The 21,597-nt window shown below is 36.6% G+C and overlaps 1 protein-coding gene across 12 annotated transcripts in view; it reads right to left on the bottom strand.

The window, feature by feature from the left end:
* The window catches only part of Pard3 (par-3 family cell polarity regulator), a 635,367-nt gene that overhangs the window by 270,544 nt on the left and 343,226 nt on the right, over window positions 1-21,597 (bottom strand). For 11 of the 12 annotated variants that reach the window (XM_069990667.1, XM_069990655.1, XM_069990656.1 and 8 more), the window contains exons 7-9: window positions 19,495-19,578; window positions 5,300-5,425; window positions 3,534-3,916 (exon numbers count right to left, since the gene is read on the bottom strand). In XM_069990667.1, coding sequence (XP_069846768.1) covers window positions 3,534-3,916; window positions 5,300-5,425; window positions 19,495-19,578 — 593 coding nt within the window. The remainder of the gene's footprint in view (window positions 1-3,533; window positions 3,917-5,299; window positions 5,426-19,494; window positions 19,579-21,597) is intronic. The other variant, XM_069990661.1, reaches the window with a different exon arrangement.

Below are 21,597 nucleotides of genomic sequence, written 5' to 3'. Positions count from 1 at the left end.
ACACACACACACACACACACACACACACACACACACACACACAAAGGGAAAGAGAGGGAGGGAAGGGTAAGGACTATGGGGACTTAGGTTACACAAGATCAGAAAAATATTTAAAAGAAAATCAATGTTTCTAATTTTCTTACATAGAAATTAATTTGCAAATTAGCTTGTATAAATCCAATTATGCATCTCTAAATGCTATTAAAACAATACTACAAATTCTAGCAAGTAAATTTTCACTTCATTAAAAAAAGTTCATATTAAGCTAGGGCACCAGTGACTCATTCCTATAATCCTAGCTACACAGAAGACTGAGCTCTAAAGACTGCAGTCTGAAGCTAGCCCTAGCAGGAAAGTACATGACACCCTTATGTGCAACTAATCACACAAAAGGCCAGAAGTGGAACTATGCCTTAAGTGGTAGAGTGCTATCCTTGAGCAAAAACATCCAAGGACAGTTTCCAAGACCATGAGTTCAAACCCAAGGACTGGTGCATACACTCTGTGGGGACACACACACACACACACACACACACACACACACACACACACACACACACACACACACACACACACACACACACACACACACACACACACACACACACACACACACACACACACACACACACACACACACACACACACACTTCACATTATATTACAAGGTATTATACATACTGTGTGAAAAATACAATTAAATCCTAACTTTGATTATAAAAAAGTAACAGTACTTTTAAAGTAATAGTATGACAATGGTCAAAGCAAAATACTATACCTTTGCTGAGAGATTCTAAGTAGAATTTGTTTTTATACAATTACATTTGTGGTTCTTGAAATATATATATATTGGTTATGAACTAGTCTGTTCTTCAAGTACAGAAAAAAAGTGGAGGATCTGATCTTCCTCTGGTTTGGGATTGGGCAGTAGATAGAACGCTCTTCTCGTGACATGCCTCTTATATATAGAGACAAGCTGTCAATACCTGGTTATGACAAGCAAGTATTTGATGCTTGAAAGCCAGTAACTAATGCTGCAATGAACATGGTTGTGCTGGTGACATTAGTGTGGGTTGGTTTGTGGTGATTTGGGTTAATGCCCAGGAGGGGGATTGCTGTGTCATAGGGAAGCTCTATGTTTAGTCTTTTGAGGAATGGCCATACTGCTTTCCAGAGTGGTTGAACAAGTTTACATTCCCACCAACAGTGTAGCAATGGTCCCTTTGGCCACATCCCTGCCCACATCTGTCATTATTAGTTTTCTTGATAAGGGCCATTTTAACTGGGGTGAGGTGGAATCTCAGTGTTGTTTTGGTCTGCATTTATTTTATGGCCAGAGATATCGAACCAACCCAGATGCCCCTCAGTGGATGAACAGATCAAGAAAATGTGGTATGTACACACAATATATTCTATGCTTCTATCAGAAAGAACAACATTGTCCTATTCATAAGGAAATGGGAAGACTTGGAAAAAATTATATTACACGAAGTAAGCCAGACCCAAATAAAGTAACTGCATGGTTTCCCTCATTTCCAATACCTAGAATATGTCTATAAATGTACAAGTTAATCCAATGGATAGTAAAAGACAAATAATTACACTTGGACAAGATTAATTAAACTGTACTCTAAGCATCTGCACACTGAAAACAAAGGAGAATAGTCTTAGGAGAGGATCAAAATGATGTTTATCAAAATAAACTCCTAGAAATGGAAACAAAAGGTTTTTTTCAGTGTACTGATTATAGTTCTTTCTTTTTCTCTTTCTATTTTTGATTTCTATACCTTTTATCTTGTATATAAGTTTATCTGATTTACAGAAGGGACAATGGGTAAACTAATTCAACTGTGATACTTAGTAGACACTGTTAGAGATGAACTTTACAACGTGGGAGGAAGGGAGGGGGAAAATGTAGTAGAAAATGAAGGAGGGGGTAACACTGTTCAAAAAGGAAAAAATGTACTCATTACTTTATGTAATTGTAACCCTTGTGTTAAAAAAAAAAAGCCAGTAACTAGAAATAAAGAACTTGTAGTTCACATAAAGTTTAGGGAACAAAATGATTTAGAAAGGAAATTGTAGTTTCAGAGTTTACAACCTTGTAAACATTATCCCAACAGGGCACCAGTGGTTCATGCCTATAATCCTAGCTACTCAGGAGTCTAAGATCTGAAGATTGCAGTTTGAAGCCAGCTTGGGCAGAAAAGTTGGTGAGCCTCTTATCTCCAATAAAAACTTAGAAAAAGCAGGAAGTGGTGATATGGTAAAGTGCTAGCCTTGAGCACAAAAAGGCTGAGGAACAGAGACCAGGACCTGAGTTCAAGCCCCAGGACTGGCAAGAAAAAAGAGGAGGAGAAGGGAAGAAAGGAAAAGGGAGGGGAAGAAAGGAAAAGGGAGGGGAAGAAAAGAAAAGGGAGGGGAGGGGAGGGGAGGGGAGGGGAGGGGAGGGGAGGGGAGGGGAGGAGAGGAGAGGAGAGGAGAGGAGAGGAGAGGAGAGGAGAGGAGAGGAGAGGAGAGGAGAGGAGAGGAGAGGAGAGGAGAGGAGAGGAGAGGAGAGGAGAGGAGAGGAGAGGAGAGGAGAGGAGAGGAGAGGAGAGGAGAGGGAAAACATTGTTCCAAAAGTAAAGAAAAATGGTTTGATGTCAGGAGATAGAAAATGTTGCAGTACGAACATGCTTCTGATACCATGTAATCTAAAGAAATCACTCTGCATGAATTTATATCCACTGCAATAGTTGAACTCATAAAAATATTTTATGTAATGACACTATTTTGAAAGACATGATTATAAAATATATCAAAACCCTATGCACATGGACCCAGTATCCATGGGTAAAGGATACTTTAGTAAATTCCAAGAAGGCAGTCTAGAGTCTCAGTGACCTGCTAGGAACCCACAACAGCCTCAGACATCTATCTGGGTCACCAAAATGCTGGGGCTGGAATGGCCAAGCTTTACAATCTTCCTTAAAACCTGTGTCTAGATAGCAAGTGGCCAAGTCAAATGATGAAATAAATCCTCGCTGTGGTTCTGGATTTGACAGCAAGGCCATGAAATGTCTGTCATTCATGATCAAAATCTTACCGTAACACTTTACTTCTCATTCCTTGTAAATGTATGCTATAAAGTTTTATTCTGAATTTTGTATTTTTATTCACATGCCACAAGATGAATCTGAGAATCATAAAATGTAATCTTATATAATATGTTCAAAAGCAAGTTACTGCTGGGCAAAGTGGTGCCTGCCTACAATCCTAGGAAGCTGAGCCAGGAAGAACATGAGGTCAAGGCCATTTGGGGCTGTATGGTAAAAGCCTTTCTTTCTAAAAATAAAAAGTAAAAAAGTTGCTTTTAAAACTTATACAGTGCTGGGCTGGGGATGTCGCTCAGTAGAAGAGCACTTGCCAAGTATATGCAAGGCCCAGAATTCTATTGCCCAGCAGCACAAAACAAAAGTCAAGATGTTTTTAGGTGGTTAGTTTTTCTTTAAAAGCAATTGCATCAAACAAGTAAATATGACAGGTGATACCTTTCTTAAGTTGGATATTGAGCCGCTTGCCTACTTTCTTGGTGTTATAACCACTGCTTGCACTGGAACTAAATACATTCTGTGGGACCAGCACTGGGGCTGATGGTGGCTTGGTGGAAGGGTGTGCACTATGAGGTAGTCTTGGGGGAGTGTCTATATGCTCAGGTGGGTGGTTCATTCTGGACGCTCTCTGCAAGGCATGAGGCCCAGCACTGTTCACACTCCTATTATCCGAATACTGGCTGTCCGGGCTGAAGCGGCTGGAATAGTAGTTGTTCTTCTCGCTTTGGGAGAGTTGTTCATACTGCTCTTTATTTGAAGCAGGGACCACATGGAACCAAATGATGGGTGTACGCATGGCTTGGCGGAACATATGTTGTGCTCTGGGTATGAGAAAAAAAAATGGAAAATTAGCAAATGAAGACTGGCAGACTAGAAGATATCATGAGCTTAATTAAGTATACTAATTAAGCAATAAGAACTGACAGACTGTTGAAATTGAAAAGCAAAATTCTGATAACCCATTTATTAATTAAGTTTGCAAGCTCTGATATCAGCAGAGCTTGTTTCTCCAAATATAATTTCTCATTCTCTAAATAAAAATACTAGAACTATCTATGACAATAAAATATTGTGCCTTTACTTTCAAGATTTTTAAATACAAGCATATTCTAATTTTAATATTAACAAAATCAAACACGGTCTTTCTCTTACAATATTATCCAACAACTAATTCCTTACAAAGGGACCATTTGAGTTTTCAAAGTAACAAGTTTCTGTATACTTAGGAAGCTATAAGAAGCAATTAACTATTCATTACTTACTACCAAAACTAATTCAAGTATGAAAAATCCCACAGTAAAACAGCACTGATTGGTAGTTCATGTCTGAAATCCTACCTAATAGGGAGGTGGAGATCTGAGAATTGAGGTTCAAAGCCAGCCTGAGCAGAAAAGTCCATGAGAACACCCCTATTAACTAACAAAATGCTAAAATTGGGCATGTGGCTCAAGTAGTAGAGTGCCAGCCTTGAGTAAAAAAGCTAAAGGACAGCATCTAGCCCTTGAGTTCAAGGCCCATCACTGGTACAATTTTTTTTTTTAATTCCAGAAACATGAACCCCCACAAGCCAAACCAACAAAAAAAAAATGCCAACCGAAACACCTAGGGTGGCATAGCTCAGTGGTAGAGCACCTGCTTTGCAGGTATAAAATCCTGAGTTCCATCTGCAGCTCTGCAGGACAGGACACCCACCCAGCCAAAATTATCCCAAGTGTTAACCAGTAGAGTGGACCAAGGGGCCTCAATCAGCTCTCACAGCTTGTCAGTTTTCCAATCAGCTCTCCCTTATTTGCTTAATAGGAAACAGCCTTTTTTTTAAATGAAAGAGCTGAGTCACAATAAAGAGAATCTGAATAAGGCACAATATTTACTCGTTTATACTGTGACATTATATGCAATGACATTATATGCAATGAAGTTGAGACCAGTGGTGAACTTTTTTTAAAAGGTGAGAAACCAGCAGAATTGTCAAGCCAACTTGGTCCCATAACATTTTAAAAAGCACTCTATTGGTCAGATGGCATTCTGAAATATACGCTAATGGTAGTAATTAACTTGAGTTGGGTTAAAATTTTAAAAGCTAGATAATGGCATAAAACACTCCTCCTCAGTACGCAGGACTCAGGCATGCTAGAGCGCGGCAGCTGACTATGCTCCAGCAGCCTAAATCGAAGAAGGATCATGGCACAGTCTCATACACTTACTGTTCAAATCTTCTATTTCGAAGGTCGCCATCATTAATCCTGACAATGCAATCATTCTCATGAAAAAGATTTTCTTGCTCAGCTTTACCACCTTTCTCCAGTCGCTTTACTAACAACCCCAGGGTTCTGGAATGTTAAGAATTCACATGGTTACACATATAGTAGTTCTACTATACACAATGCCCTATTGCTTTAATGATGGTGTGGTATATTTAAAGATTCCTTTATAAGAGGTTGCATTATATATAATTACTATGTTTTTAAATAACACTAGGAAAAAATTCTCAACAGTCTAAATGATATGTAAAAATGGACATTTTCAATACATGTAAGATAATTTTCTAGCTCATCACTGTTACATCTCTCAAGCTAACTGTATACTACTCTCTCTGTTTGAAAAGGCTGTGAAGAAGTGATAGAGGGACTGGGACTGACTGGAGTATATTTTAAACATGTATGGGAAGGCAACATGAATCCCCTCTCCCACAACTAATGTAAGATCATGTAAGCTTACATTATGTAAGCTCCAAATAGAGCCTGTCTAATGATTCAGAGGGTACAGTAGTGTGGAGCACAGATGAGCATATGACTTTGGCTGTCTTGTTTGGTATGCTGCTAATGACAATCTATGTCTTTCTATGTAGAAAGGCAACAAGAAATGGCTCGCCTCATTGTATAGAAGTTTGGGAAGGTTAATTCTTGTTAGAGCTCTTAACTAAGGTAAGTAAGTTGCTACCAGTTTAATTTGACGGAAATTGTGGTTCAAATCATGCCAGTTACAATTTACCTCTTTCTTACACATGTAAGCTAAAGATTACTCAAGCTAAAGATTAAGTAGAAGTCTAAATAAACTTAGAAACTAAGAGGAAAAGAAATACTAATGTAATTTGTCTAGAACATAAGCTTCTTTTTTCCTTTTAAAAAATTATCTTCAAATAGTTGTAAAACACTGTTTCAATTTAACATGTCCATTTATGTGCTCAATGCATCTTGATCAGAGCCATCTCTCCTATCACTTGTCTCATCAAGTTTCTAATTCTATTTTTACATATGTACTTTAAGTATTATAACTTTATCAGCCATTCCCTCTTTCCATTCAACCGGTCCCATTCTGTTAGCCTCAATCTCTCTTAGTCAAGACATGTTTCAGCTTTCTGATATTAACTTTGTTAGACCATCTTTTAATTATTCAAAGGGGTTATACCACGGAATCTTACTCCTGTGTATATTACACCTTAGTCAGTTGGTTCTATACACATTTTCATCTATGTTTACATTTCAGATCTAATATCCACATGAGACAAAACATGCGCCCTTTGTCTTTCCGAGCCCGGTTTACTTCATTCAATATGATATTTACCAGGTCCATTCATTTCCCTGCAAATGACATACTATTATGTCTAATAGATGAATAAAAGTGTATCTTGTGTGTGTGTGTGTGGGGGGGGAGATATTCTCTTGATCTGTTTATTGGTTGTGTGACTCCAGAGCTGTTTCTTGGCTTGTGTGAATAATGCTCCAATAAACATGGATGTACAATTGCCTTTACTATATTCTGACTTGCAATGTTTCAGATAAATACATAAAAGTGGTATTTCTAGGTCATAAAGTTGTTGTTGTTGTTGTTTTGAGGAATCTCCATACTGCTTCCATATTAGATGCACTAATTCACTTCCTACCAACAGTGTATGGTCTCTTCTCCCCTGCCTTGCTGCCAACATGTACTGTTTGAACATAAGTTTCTTAACTTCCAAGGCAGGGTACTCTATGTATCCTGGGACAAACAATAAACACTTTTTTGAGATGTAGGTGTTTATAACTAGTAGTAACTGCTATTATTTACTTGTTGATTGACAAACATTCTGTATAATAATTCCATGTAAAGTTAGACTCCGCTCAAAAAGCCAATACCAAAATTTAGAATTATTCATACATTTAAAAAAAGACAGTATAATTCCTAATGAATTCTATACACTTTCTTTTTTTTCTTTTTTTCTTTTTTTTGGGTCTGGTTGTGGGGCCTGAACTCTGGGCCTGGGAGCTGTTCCTCAGCTCTTCCGCTCAAGGCTAGCGCTCTACCACTTGAGCCACAGCGCCACTTCCAGCTTTTTTCTTTCTGGTTATGTGGTGCTGAGGAATCGAACCCAGGGCCTCAAGCATGCAAAGCAAGCACTCTACCACTGAGCCACCTTTCCAGCCCCAATTCTATACATTTTCTAGTAGAACTGCAATTTGCAATACCCTGTGTATGCTTTCCAGTAGAAATATATTCTATCAGCTATCGCTTCCAAATTTTGGCAGCAATTATTATATCTTTTCTATAACCATTTATCTCATTTACCTGTCACATACACACCTTATCTCTACTACTGCATTTGTAAGCTACTAGGAGATGGGGAAGATGGGATTCAATAATATACACTCAAGCACTTAGCTAGTAGTAAGATCTGATAAATGAAACTAAATGAATAGATGATTGAGTTTGGCTAAGGCAAACAAGTCTCATAATTCCAATATGCCTCTGCAATACAGAATTCAGTCAGCAGAATGCACATATAGAGCTTTTTGATTTCCACTAAAGTATCATTTATCCTAAAGATATCCTTGAACTGAATTAAGTTGAAGTAAAAATCCTACTTCACTTTTTATTTTGCAGTTTAAGCTTCTTAATTTTGTGAATATTTATAAACCTCTCAATTTAATTCATTTAATTTATTTAACAAATTACTATTTATTATCAAATATGTTAAAGAGGCATTATACGAGGACAGAGTCTATCAAATTCCAAGAAGAGTAAAAAGAGATAATTCATAAATTGTCTTTTGTAAACTTACCAGTTGAGGATTAGCATCTGTTAGTTTTGGGTCCGAAAGCTATTAATTGTGAGTTGTTAAAAACAAGTAGGTAATTTTTGGTTTCTGACTACCACATACTGGAACTAAGTAAACATGTAAAAATTATCTCAACTAAATGGTAATGGGCATCAGAAATTTAAGTGTCTCAATTTATATTTGGGAAGAATAGATCCTATAATATGTGACACCAATGATTAAGTTATTATTAAAATACTACCACGTTCAAATCTATCCCTTCAGCTTTCGTATAGTTTGTATCTACCTTCCTGTGATCAATCTGCAGTTAGAGGAATTGAGCAAATTGTTAGAATAGGTCAGCCGAGTGTGGTGTGGCCCGCCTACAAGTCCAATACTCAGGAGGCTAGGCAAGAGCATCACAAGTTTGAGGCCAGCCTGCACTACACAAGGAAATCCTGGTTCGCCTCTCATAAAATGCAAAAAGAAAAGATAAAAAGAAAAAAATATCTAGCATTCTGGTGATTAGACAATGTTTATATGAGAAATCAAATCAACGCTGAAGTAACTGGAATGTGAAGTCATTTAGCCACTTTAGCTTCACAGCAATGATGAAAAGAACACCTTGGAATCAAAGAAGCCTCAGTCACCCATAGTTAACACTAACATAACCACACAAATGCTGGCACACTATTGCAAGATGCTTCCTCTGCTGATGAAAAGCCCTCCATTTTTTTCCTGGATATATTTGAGGCAGTCTGTCCATGTACACCAGGTTAGGCTCAAACTCATATTTTTGTGCATTAGCTCCCTACATGCAGGGATTGCATGTGTACATACAATGTTTGACTCACAGGAATCCCTTTTTAAAGTGAATGCAAAACCATCCTTATAATAAAAATGTGCCTTACCAAGACCAACCCTAGTTAGCTCACTTCTAATTGTGAAAACTATTAAGTGACCTCTCAATATACTGACATTTCTGTAACCTAAAGTGACTGATAATTATTGTTCTTATATATTTTAAGTATTTTGTATAATTTTAAATAGTCCACAGAAAGTTTCTTGAGAAATGTATACACATATACACACAAAACTGTGTGTGTGTGTATGTATGTACTTAACAACATTTATTTTGCAGTTAATTAGTACTGACAATATGTGTAAATTTGTGAATTTATTTCCAATAATTCCTTTCAGTACTTACAGCAGTTTAAAAATAGTATAACTATACACAAGGCCCTGGGTTAAAATCCCAGCATAAAGGAAGAAAAATGAGAAAGAGATGAAGAGGAGGAGGGGGAAAAGGAGAAAGAGAAAAAAAGGAGGAGGAAGAAGAGGAGGAAGAGGAGGAAGGGAAGGAAGATGAGGGGAAAGAGGAAGGAAGGAAGGAAGGAAGAAAGGAAGGAAGGAAGGAAGGAAGGAAGGAAGGAAGGAAGGAAGGAAGGAAGGAAGGAAGGAAGGAAGGAAGGAAGGAAGGAAGATAGGCAGGAAGGAAGGCAGGAAGGAAGACAGGCAGGAAGGAAGGAAAGAAAGAAGGAAAGAGAGGGAGATAGAGGAATATCCAAATACAGCTGCTGGTTACATCTATAGTCCCTATTCAGCTTACTTGAGAGGTTTCTTGGAAGGGTAGAGGCAAGAAGATCACTTGAGCTCAGGAGTCCAAAGCTTGTCTGGGCTGGCTATTGTAAGAAGTGTTACTAGTAAGAACTATTTCTAACTCACTCAGTAAATAAACTAGTATAACTCAGAAATGTATATTTTAATCTTGCAGTGATACCTGTAATCTTTTCATATACACAGACAAACGGACTTAAATTCATCTGGAAAATTATTTTTCCTGGTAACCATACTAAAATATAGATCCAAATATCTGTACTTCATCTGCTGAATGGCTGACTTTCTGAAGAAGTCCCTCCACATGGCCGAATGCATGAGCAATCCTAACATACAGAAAAATATTACCAATTTAATAAATGGCCTATCATACTGACAGGAAAAATCATGGGAATTTATTAACCCAGTGTTAGCATCTACAATCTATAATAGTCACAAAAGTCTCCAACTTCTTTCACTCAGCTCTGGCATCTGCATAACGGGTGGAGAGGCACTGGCTGGAGAGGGGAGCCCAGGGAGGAAGAGCAGCAGCTCAAGCAACATAGCAAGAGATCAAGGAATCAGGAACAGATTGAATTAAAGTGATGTTAGCAGCCTGCTGATTCTAAGTACTTGACCACACTATTAGAATCATTCTCTCAAAAAGAATGAATTAATTTAAAAGTAAAGTGGTACAATCTGCAATGTTATCTCATTTACTACACTAGGGGAAAATGATTACAAAAGGAATGGGAATGAAGAAAAAAACCAAAAAACAAAAAATCACAAGAAAATTGCTTTGATAACAGCAAGACTAAGAATGAAAAGCACGTCTGAAGGCAAATCCAGGGCAAGTGGCAGTGACAGATACCACCATCTTGCTGGAAAGTGTGAGTGCAAACTGATTGACTTCCATCTCTGTCACTTAAAATATAAAGCCATCTCCAATTAACTGGGCTATAATTAAAAGTTTATTCTGAAGCTATAAGGAACAAACTACCTATGGTGTTTGGCTACCACAACACTTGTAGTAGTATGTACCAGCATACCACCAATTTCCTTTGTGGAAGTTAGTACTACATCTACAAGGAAAACCACATCCAGAAGAAATCACTGTAAAAAGTAAAATGGGGTGAGGAACATGATGAGCTATCGGAGGAATTAATCCAGTATCAGAACCATTCCAGATTGGTTGTACTGATTCATACACCAGAAAATACTTAGTAAATGAGGCTAGGCAAACTTATGCAGAAATGATTCAAGCTTATAGTCATTTCTTCCCCTCCCCTGAAAACCTAGAGCAAACCCTATTGGATTCCCATACTGTTCAAGCAATGGATGTTTAGCTGGTGATCATGAACAATACTGAAATCTTTTCCTCTTGTAATGCTTCCTATAGTTTTTTTGTTGTTGTTGTTGGTTTTTCAAATTTTGGCAAAAGAAAAAAGATAAAAAGGAAGGAAAGAAGGAAGGAGGGAGAGAAGGAGGGAGGGGGAAGGAAGGGAGGAAAGGTAGGCAAGCAGAAGGGAAAAGAAAAATAACATATCACTGTGTACAAATCTCACATCTGAATAATTTTCCTAAGATTAAAAACTGCATTGATATACATATTTCTTTCAAGACTTTTATCACAGTATTAGAACAATGCCTTTTAGAAAGAAAAAGAAAAGGAAAGGAAGAATAAATACAGTGGTAGAAAACCAGCCTTTGAAATGCTGCTTCTTTGCACATGATTTTGGATATATAATTAGAAATTTAACTGCTTAGATTATATTAAGGATTGCACCACTACATTTTTACAAGGTTCATTAGCCTAATTATACACTTAATTAAAACAAACTCAGTCACACATGTTAACATTTTTAATTCTAAGTATAAATTACAACCAATGATAAAACTGAAAATAAGTAACAAATGTTTTATTGACGTCTAAATTGGCTGAGTTAGTCTGAGTTTTGCTTTGATAATATAAACTCCCACAACTGCCATCCAGCTGTATGGAAATGATCATAATTCATCTTAATAAAAGCTGACACAGTGGAAACACCACCACGGTAGTGAAGGAAAGAGTGTGGAGGAGAGTGAAGTCCCATCAACAAGAACCTGTTACTTGCCACCCACTAGTGGCAATTCCCTACAGAACTGCAGAGAACCACAGCCGCAGACATGATGTGCAGCAGCAAAAGAAAGTTTAAAGACCTTCTTTGTTAAAATTAAAATCCTTAAAGTCTTTGGACTGGAGATACAGCCAGTGCTAGAGCATTTGCCAACCATGTACGAGACTCTGGGTTGGACACAAAGTGCCACACGATAAATAAATAAACTTAACCAATGAGATGTAATAGCCAAAAAGGTAAACAAATACATAGAATTTCCTCAGATTAGGCTGAAATGACAGACTCTCCTATCATATTTTAAAAACAAAAGCATGATCACCTAAATATATTTATAAAATTTTCTCACTAAATGCATGTAATTATGATCCTTTATTGTAGCAAAACTGTCTATACTGGAGAATACACAATTGAAAGCTTTCAGACAAAAGATTACTGATCCAGTAAATATAGTTAGATTGTGTTTTTATGAAAGTAATTAAGTTAAAATTGAGTGCTAAATGTGTTTGTTCTAAGCTAGTTTTATAAAGTTCAATTCTAATTCTTCACTAACTTAAGTACCCAATTAATTTAACAAATGTGTATTGGTATTCTTGAATTTATGATGTAACAATAAATTTTCTCCCAGATCCAGGAGAGGAGCAAAATAATCTTTTTTTTTTTTTTTTGCTTTTGTGAATGAACCACCAACTGCCAGATAATACAAATACCAAACAATATACTTAATAGAAGTAAAAAGTATAGTGTCACAATTTGGTTATTCTTACTAGATTCTGATAAAAAAATTGCTAAATGCTTTATATTATTTTTTATTTAAAGCATATAAAAATCATGTAATTCCCACGTGGCTAAGTGAAGTAAACTGGCCATAGGCCATAATAGTATACAATTGTTGGTTCCAAACAGGTATCTTGGACTGCTTTTAACTAACCACCCACTCCCACTGCCAATAATAAATTGATTCAATGTCTGGTCCAGTACTTACTGATTGACACAGAAAAGTAATGAGAAATTTCTAGCTAGAAATTTTAAAAAGAAAATAAACTCTGGTTTGAATACATTATAGAGCAAAAGGTGATAAAGTACGTATTAGATGAGGTAACAGTTAAACTAATAATAGTTAATAAGCATATAAATCTTTGAAGGAACATAAAGTGTCTATTCTGATTGAATAATTAAATGGGGAATGGTAAGTACAAAGTCCTGAATTCAATCCATAGTAAATAAATTAGATTTATAGGTGGTCAATATGTAGATAGATAGATATCTATCCAGAGAAGCAGCCTACACTTTATTACATTTTAGTCATACTTATTTCCATAATGGAAAGGATTTAGAAGATCTGTTGTAGACTGTGGAGCCTAATTAAACATAAAAAAAATTTCTCCAGTCCTATCTTCTGTACTCAGTACTTATAAATCACACTAGAATTGGCCCCATATTTTCTTCAACAAATGGATCAAGTTTTAATTGTTTCCTTGAGGGTTTGCATAGTGTCCAACATTTTTTTGGTCCGGTCGTGGGGCCTGAACTCTGGGCCTGGACGCTGTCTCTCAGCTCTTCAGCTCAAGGCTAGTGCTCTACCACTTGAGGCACAGCGCCACTTCCGGCTTTTTAGTTTTTACTTATGTGGTGCTGAGGAATTGAAGCCAGGGCCTCATGCATGTAAGGCAAGCGCTCTACCACTGAGCCACCTTCCCAGCCCCAAGCATCCAACATTTGACAGTCCTGTTTTCTCTAAATTCCTATGATCTTGGCAGATAGATAGATAGATAGATAGATAGATAGATAGATAGATAGATAGATAGATAGATAGATAGATAGATAGATAGATAGATAGATAGATAGATAGATAGATAGATAGAAAGAACAGTGATTTATATATATTCAATCAATTAAAAAACCTTAAAACTAACTTTTAAAAATCTTATAACTTTTAAAATCCAAACTATTTCAATATAAAGTATTGTATTTTACTTTATATCATAGTCATATTACTAATTCATTGAACATTTCCAGAAAAGTCAATAAATACTGTGGAAGTCAGGATATTCGTTATTGTTATTGTATTTTTTAACTTAGATGAGGTTACTTATTTTTTAAAAGTTCTAGCAATTCATTTTACTAGAACAAGGTAAAAGTAAGAAGAAACAAGAAAAACATTGTCTGCTCCCCACAGAAAATGAGTGTTAAAAAATCTAGTTCACATATGTTTTGAAATAGTATATAAAGTCCAGCTGGCCTAACCTCAAGATTTCCATGCCTCAACATAACAAGTACTGGGATTATAGGCATGTGCCACAACTCTGGCCTGTTGTTTGGCCTGTTGTTTTATATTTAATCTAATAAAGCCATAATTAATGTGGAGAGTCATGAATGCATTTGTTTGCTGAGTGAATTTTCCCTAAGTTTCCATTGTCCAGAATCTGCACCTTGGTCCTAAGAATAGACACAATATACATCACAGGTCTACTACTTTCAGAAGGTAGTAACACTTATAATTTTAGTTTTGATTTTGTGTGTGTGTGTGTGTGTGTGTGTAGTAACACTTATAATTTTAGTTTTGAGTGTGTGTGTGTGTGTGTGTGTGTGTGTTTGTTTGTGCCAGTCCTGGAGTTTGAACTCAGTGCCTAGGCACTGTCGTAAGCTTTTGTGCTGAAGGCTGATGCTCTACCACTTGTGGCCACAGCTCCACTTGTGGCATTTTGGTGGTAATTGGAGATGAGGGTCTCACGGACTTTCCTGCCCTGATGAGCTTCAAACTGTAATCCTCAGATCTCAGCCACCCAAGTAGCTAGGACTAAAGGTGTGAACATTGGTGCTTGGCTTCTACATTTGTGATTTATTCAAGTATGCTGTCGGTCACTTAAATCAGAGAGAAATCAGAAGGGAAAATTTATTTCCAAGCAAGAGAAATGAATAAAGCATTCTGGATGGAGGGTCAGGCATTATTTTTGAGTAATGTACAAGAATACCGAGTAATGGGGGCTGGGAAGGTGGCTCAGTGGTAGAGTACTTGCCTTGTATGCTTGAGGCCCTGGGTTCGATTCCTCAGCACCACATAAGCAAAAAGAAAAAAGCCGGAAGTGGCGCTGTGGCTCAAGTGGTAGAGCGCTAGCCTTGAGCTGAAGAGCTGAGGGACAGCACCCAGGCCCAGAGTTCAGGCCCCACAACTGGACCCAAAAAAAAAAAAAAAAGAATACCGAGTAATGTACAAGACTACAACCAAAGAACAGCAAAATCAAGAAAAGACTATATAAGATAAGGTGATGTTAGGGAAATGAACCCTAAGATATGTATTCAAATGTTTTATTTTCTTTCACGCGATTGTTTCTAATGCATTTATAAGATTATTTCTTTGTTGCTTTGGATGTCCCTCCCCCACAGTATAACCCCTGCTTTCACTATATTTGATGTCGGTATAAGTTGTGGAGGGGAAGGGGAAAAACAAATCATTTAAATAGGGATACAGGTGGACCCATTGCAACAATGAGATGTACAAGTCGTCATGTCGAAAACGAACTTTACAACTTTGGTGCAGGGGCGGGGGGAGCAGGGCGGGGGGAGGATGGGAAGGGATGGGAAGGGGAAACAAAGGAGGAGGCTACAATGCTTGATAAGAAATGTACTCATTATCTTGCCCATGTAATTGTAACCCCTCTGTACAGTATTTTCACAATAAAAAAGAAATACTAAAAAAAGAAAAAAGAAACGAAAAGACTAACAGTGCCTCTGTTCCTATTTGTCTCCATTTCTAGGTATCAGGAAGGGCTGTGAAATAAATTCATTTTCATTGATGATCCTGATCAAACATGGAACAGCATTCAACCTACTAAAGAAAATGATCAGGCTTGGAAATACCTCCCATTTAAAAAAAAAAAAAAAACAGAAACAAAAAAAAGCTTTTTGCATCAGACTTAAAAATAGCTAAACTTTCTCTAACATGGACTTCACAAGTTTAAATTACTAGTTTCCTAAATTACACAGTACTTCTGAGTAGTCCACAGTTTTCCTTCTTTCATCAAATACATTTCTCATTCTAAATTGTAATCGACACTCTGACTTAAAAAAAAATCTAAATGAGAAAGCAAGTCTGACATGTATTTGTCAATATCTAATGTTTCCCAGTTTTTGTATCTCTAAACTTCAGAGGTTCCAAGGACGACTTGAATTTTGAACCAGGGAAGTCAGTCGTGGAAATTTAAACTTACATACCATGAATATGTATTTTTATATTCCCCCTAGATACATGTGCAATTGCTTCACACGTTCTTAATTTCTTCCTTTCTGCTATATTTCATTGCTTAATTTGTCCTTATAGCTAGCAAGGAGTTGATTCAGCTCCCTTTATGAGCTGTCATAACATTCACACTCACCTTCCATTATAAGCCAGCTTCATTTACTTACCTTGGCTAATTCTTCTACCAACCCACAGATCACCTATGGTATAACTATACTGGCATTTATCACATTATTATAACTGTGATTTCTCACCTGTCACTTCATTTAGACTGGCAGAAGATGTGTCGTGCTCTTCTTTGACTCCTAGCTCTTAACCAGAATTATCACCCAGTGACTGGAAACATTTCTGACTGATCAAGAACCCACTTTGAAGCACTATGAGTATATCTGGGGTCCTGAAGATGGGTATTTGTAAATCTGAACAGCCCACTTGCTTTTCCATCCCATTGTCCACTCAACACCAAAGAACAACTATCTAGCTCATGAGGAAGATTGAAGAGGCAACAAAGGAGGCAGATAAAACCAAAATATTTCTGTTGTTTCCAATTGAAAATTGGTGGTGGGTAAACAGGTCTTTGTCTTAAATCAAAGTCTTTGTCCTTTATATAATAAAGCTGTATGCAATTTTCCTCAGTGAGTATCAAATCTATTGGGATTAAAAATGACTCAGCTAAAACCAAGTTCATGGTTCATAGCTATAAACCTAGCTACTCAGAGATCTGAGGATAGCAACTTGAAGTTAGCCCTAGCAGACAAATCTTTGAGACCCAGCAACAAGCTGGAACTGAATGTGTGAAGGGAGATTATCAACTGTGACCAAAAAAAGGTAAGCAAGAACGAGAAGCTCTGGGTTCACAGCCTAGTACCGGGGTATGTATAGGTGCACATGTGCGCCCATGCACATGGATACACAGAGTTCACAGCCCAGTACCGGGATACGTATAGGTGCACATGTGCACGCATGCACGTGCACACACAGAAACACACAGACTCAATACAGAGCTCTGCTAATACTTGTTTACCTGAATGTGTGTGTGCAAGAAAAGTCAATACCATTACCAGTAACTGTGCTGATTGTGAAAAGTCCTTTGAATTAACCTTATTAGATGTTTAGTCTTCTTAGTCTTCTTTGGCTTCACGTTCTTCATCTATATATTTTATCCCAAAAGCTTTTCACACTGAGGTAGGAAATGTGTAATAAATGGTAGAAAATAACATGCTGTAACTGAATTTCTGGTTCCAAGTTGGTGGATACACAATTAAATTTCATTTGTGGTAAGTTATGTCCCACAGGCAGCTTGAGGCACGGGAATAGTAGGAAGCAATGATCCATGCAGTGTCATTCTCACCTGTTTTTCCTACTCATGAAAGTTTTTTTCTTTAATTGAACTTTTGAGGTAATTTTTAAATTAAAGGTTTTAAAGGAAATAAAGACAAGGTCCTTTTTGAAAACAACTTATGTTGTTAAACTAGGAGTTCTATGGAGAAATTTTAATGCTTCCCCAGAGATTAAAAGTAATAATGAAAGAGAGAGGGAAAAAAATGAAAGCAGCTATAACTCTGTGAGCAAAACTCTACTCAAATATTCAAGGTGAATTTGACACCATGGTACAAAGTTCTGACGTTCATGGAACTCCAGCAGAGTTCTAAGTAAATCAAAGCCTTACTTACACAACAACGAATAATTCACGTACTTGCAACAGGTATTAACATTTGAGGAAGATGAGATTATAGCTCAAATATTCATACTAAAAATAAAATCCATTATTTATGTACTTGCAATTTATATATTTTTGCAAATGTACTTGACATCAGTTTTAATCTATGTTCCAGACTTTCACTGTTCTAGCTTCTCAGACTCCCTTCTAGTCTCTCAGTCATGGTTCTAGTTTCTAAGACATTGTTTATAGGCTCTTAATATTCTAAGACAGTTTTCTAGTTTCTTGGTCAGTCTTTTAGAATCTTAGTCACTATTCTAGCTCCACAGTAAATGTTCAGCCACTTTCTCCATCATGTTCTAGATTCTCCATCATATCTCTAGGCTCTCAATTACTGTTCTGGACTCAGTCACTGTTTTAGGCTTAGAGTCATTTTCCTAGGTTCTCACTGTATTAGGTCACTGTTCTAGGCTTTCTGTCACTTTTTTAGGTTTTCGCTGTTCTAGGTTCATGGTCACTGTCTTCTCTCAAAGTTCTTATTTTTCAGTCACTATTGTAGGTCCTCACATTACCACTCTAACTATTCTAAGTTACGAGTCATTGTTCTAGGTACTTGCTCACTGTTGTAAGTTGTCAGTTACTGGTCTAAGGCTACATTCCAACGTTCTCCATTTTTCCCTATTGAAAGGAAGTTTGAATAAAAATAAAGTGATAACAGTAAAAGAATTAAGAAGCTAAAAAATAGGATACCAGGCTGGGCAGCAGTGGCTCATGCCTGTAATCCTACCCACTCAGGAGGCTGAGATCCGAGGATCACAGTTCAAAGCCAATCTGGGCAGGAAAGTCCATGAGACTCTTATCTCCAGTTAACTACCAGAAAACCTGAAGTGGTATTGTGGCTCAAGTGGTAGAGTGCTAGCCTTGAGCTGAAGAGCTCAGGGATAGTGCCCAGGCCCAGAGTTCAAGCCCCATATCGACCAAAAATAAAGGATACCAAATAGTTTATAAATGTTTTACCATGAAATTGCTGGACAAGCAAACAAAAGATGCAATAAAACTTCAACAGGTTAAACATGCATGAGTTAAACCCATAGGGAAGGATTCCAATACTAGAGGCCTACCAGGCATTACTGGCAAAATCAATATATACTATTTGAATTTATCAAACTAAAAACTACAACAGTTTTCACAGAATAAAAGGGACAGAATAAAGGAAATTAATACCTCTGTAGTCTTAAGTCCTTTTAGTAGTGAAATCTATTTCTACATAGAAGATTATTATCTTTAGTTTCCCTAATCTTCTAAAATCTCAAAGACTTTAAAAATTATCAAAGTCTTATCAAACTGAAGACCAAAACTAATATAAATACAAATTTAAGATGACTCATCACCAAAGTCATCCAAGTAATTTCATTGGATGAAATTTTCCAGATAATCACTTTAATCTGTCCCTGACAGTGCAATTCCAGGAGGATTTGTGGGCTCTCAAGTCTATCATCCATTTACTGCAAAGTCAAACGTTTGCTCAGATATGAGGAACAACAAATTTATTAGGATAATTTAAATGCTTGATTTCTTCCTGAGCCTGAGAAACCTCACTTCATTAAGCCAAGTACTTTCTGTGATTAGGACATGAACGGGCAAATGAAGTAGTAGTTGCCCCCAAGTGAAAATGTTTCCCATTAAGCTAAGTCAACACCAAGCTATATCTGAGCACAGATGAAGATAAAACACTCCATATTATGATTCAATTAAAAACCTGCAAGATACGTTACCTGCCGCCTCGAGCACTGAAAGGCACTACATGGATTCCCAGAGGCCCTCCATCGTTGGGGACTCGTACGAGCTTTACCATATCACTGTGAGACAATGATGAATGAGGGAGCATGAACATGTACTGTAAACACACCAAAACTGAAACAAAACAGAATCTCCACAACACAGACGCACAGCAGACAACAAAAGAGAACAAAACAGAAATCCCGCCAGGCACACACGCACATACATTCAGATTTGGGGATATAAGCATGGTGATGGAGGCAACATCAAACACTACATACCTGAACATTAGTCTGATGGCATGGAGGGAGAGCAATCATCAGAAATAACTACATTAAAAAGGAGACAGAACCATTTCTCCTGGACCATCTCTTCTGAATAACATGACTTCATGCTCTGCAATGAAATCTCTAGGCTTCAGCTGAAAATTTTCCTTCTCAGGATCTATTACCAAAACTCTAAAGATCTGCTGAATCAAGATATGACAACTACGTAGTTCTAACTTGTTGTGTTGTTAATCCTTCCAGTATGCCAATAAGGTCAAAGTTTTAGTCTCTGAAGGTGACAGTCTAAGGGTGATCCCAATTTTCCTCTCTAATCATTCTTCTATCATAAGGCAAGGTCACCATTTCTCAAATTGTTATTAGAGTGAGGCAAATCTGAGTCATAAAACTCAAAAGGTTTTAACACACTTAAAACTAAATAACTTTCCAAGTGTATGTAATTGAGCTTTAAAGTTATATGTATCACATGCAGTAACAGGAAGCCAAGTTCTTTTTAAGTACCTAAACTCATCTGTGTAAGGAGCAGAGCATTCTATACATTTTCAGGATTCACTTCCATGAAGTTTTGGTTTGTTTGTTTGTTTGTTTTTACTATTATTAATACCTTGAGTTTAATAAGAGTAAGCACAATTTGGAGGATGTAAATTTCTAATCCATTGAAGACAGTTTGCTCTCTTTGTAGATTTTTTTCATATATATAAACTATATCCAGAAATCTGAGTAGCATTAACCAATGAATATTTTAAATTGGTACTTTAATTACATGGACAGCTTAAGCAACTAGAAAACTACTACCAATAATCTGACAAAAATCATATCATTTCTATAGAATGCAAAAATGTCCATTTTTCTATTGTATTTCTGTATTTCATGTCTTTACATAAAATGTAAGTTTATCCAATATTCTACAAATATAATACAAAGAATAAATATATTAAACAAATGAAAACAAAATGGAAAATATGTGCACAGACTGCATCACATGCACTAATTCTGACAAAATAAAAATTTCGATATACAGTTAAAATATTTACAAAAGTAAAACTATTTTAAAGGGACTTTTTCACAAAAGAATTTCATAAACTCCTATTTTAGATACTGCTAACATATTAGCAATTGGCTTTTAGCTAACATTAATATAACTTTAAAAAATTAATTTTATTTCACAGTCTTTTAAAAAAGAACTACCACATAGCAAATACGTCTCAAATGGAAATACTCTAAGTATATCTAAACATAATCTGATCCTAGACTAGACCTTGCTTAATCTCACCAAGAATATTCTTAGTCCTTTATAGACCAAGAAAAGAACATAAATGTTAGTGCTCACATACTAAATTTTTACCCAAAGTCAAGAACAGAATTTGAAACATCTTCTCTCTCTGCCCTATGCCATCCAAGAAAGAGGTCATGAGAACATCTTCCATTTTGAACATGCCAATATTTAAGACAAGTAGAAAGTTCAATGAGACAAGAAAACTTATCTCTTTGTCCTTACATTTATAAAACCATAGTCAGGGACCTTAACATCAAAGTTTTCATCAAGTACCTTGAAAGATCTGTTTCCTCAATTAAGAAAAAACAACAACAACAAAATTATATACTGACTGTTGTGCTTTCTTGATCCAACTAACACTTCAAGAAAATAAGTATATCTACAATTTTTTTAAATTCAGCAATGCTGAAGAATAAATGACCAAAATATTGACAGATAATCCAAAACAGTTACTGGGTATACTGTTCTGTTAACAGGACAGACAATTTCAACCAAACACTATCTTAATATTCTAATTCAACAGTATTTGGAAATGCATG

The sequence above is a fragment of the Dipodomys merriami genome, unplaced genomic scaffold, assembly GCF_024711535.1.
Source record: "Dipodomys merriami isolate MVZ:Mamm:240054 unplaced genomic scaffold, mDipMer1.0.p SCAF_4, whole genome shotgun sequence".
NCBI classification, from domain to species: domain Eukaryota; kingdom Metazoa; phylum Chordata; class Mammalia; order Rodentia; family Heteromyidae; genus Dipodomys; species Dipodomys merriami.
Note: the sequence above shows the minus strand (reverse complement) of the source record. Positions and strands in the feature narration are given on the sequence as shown.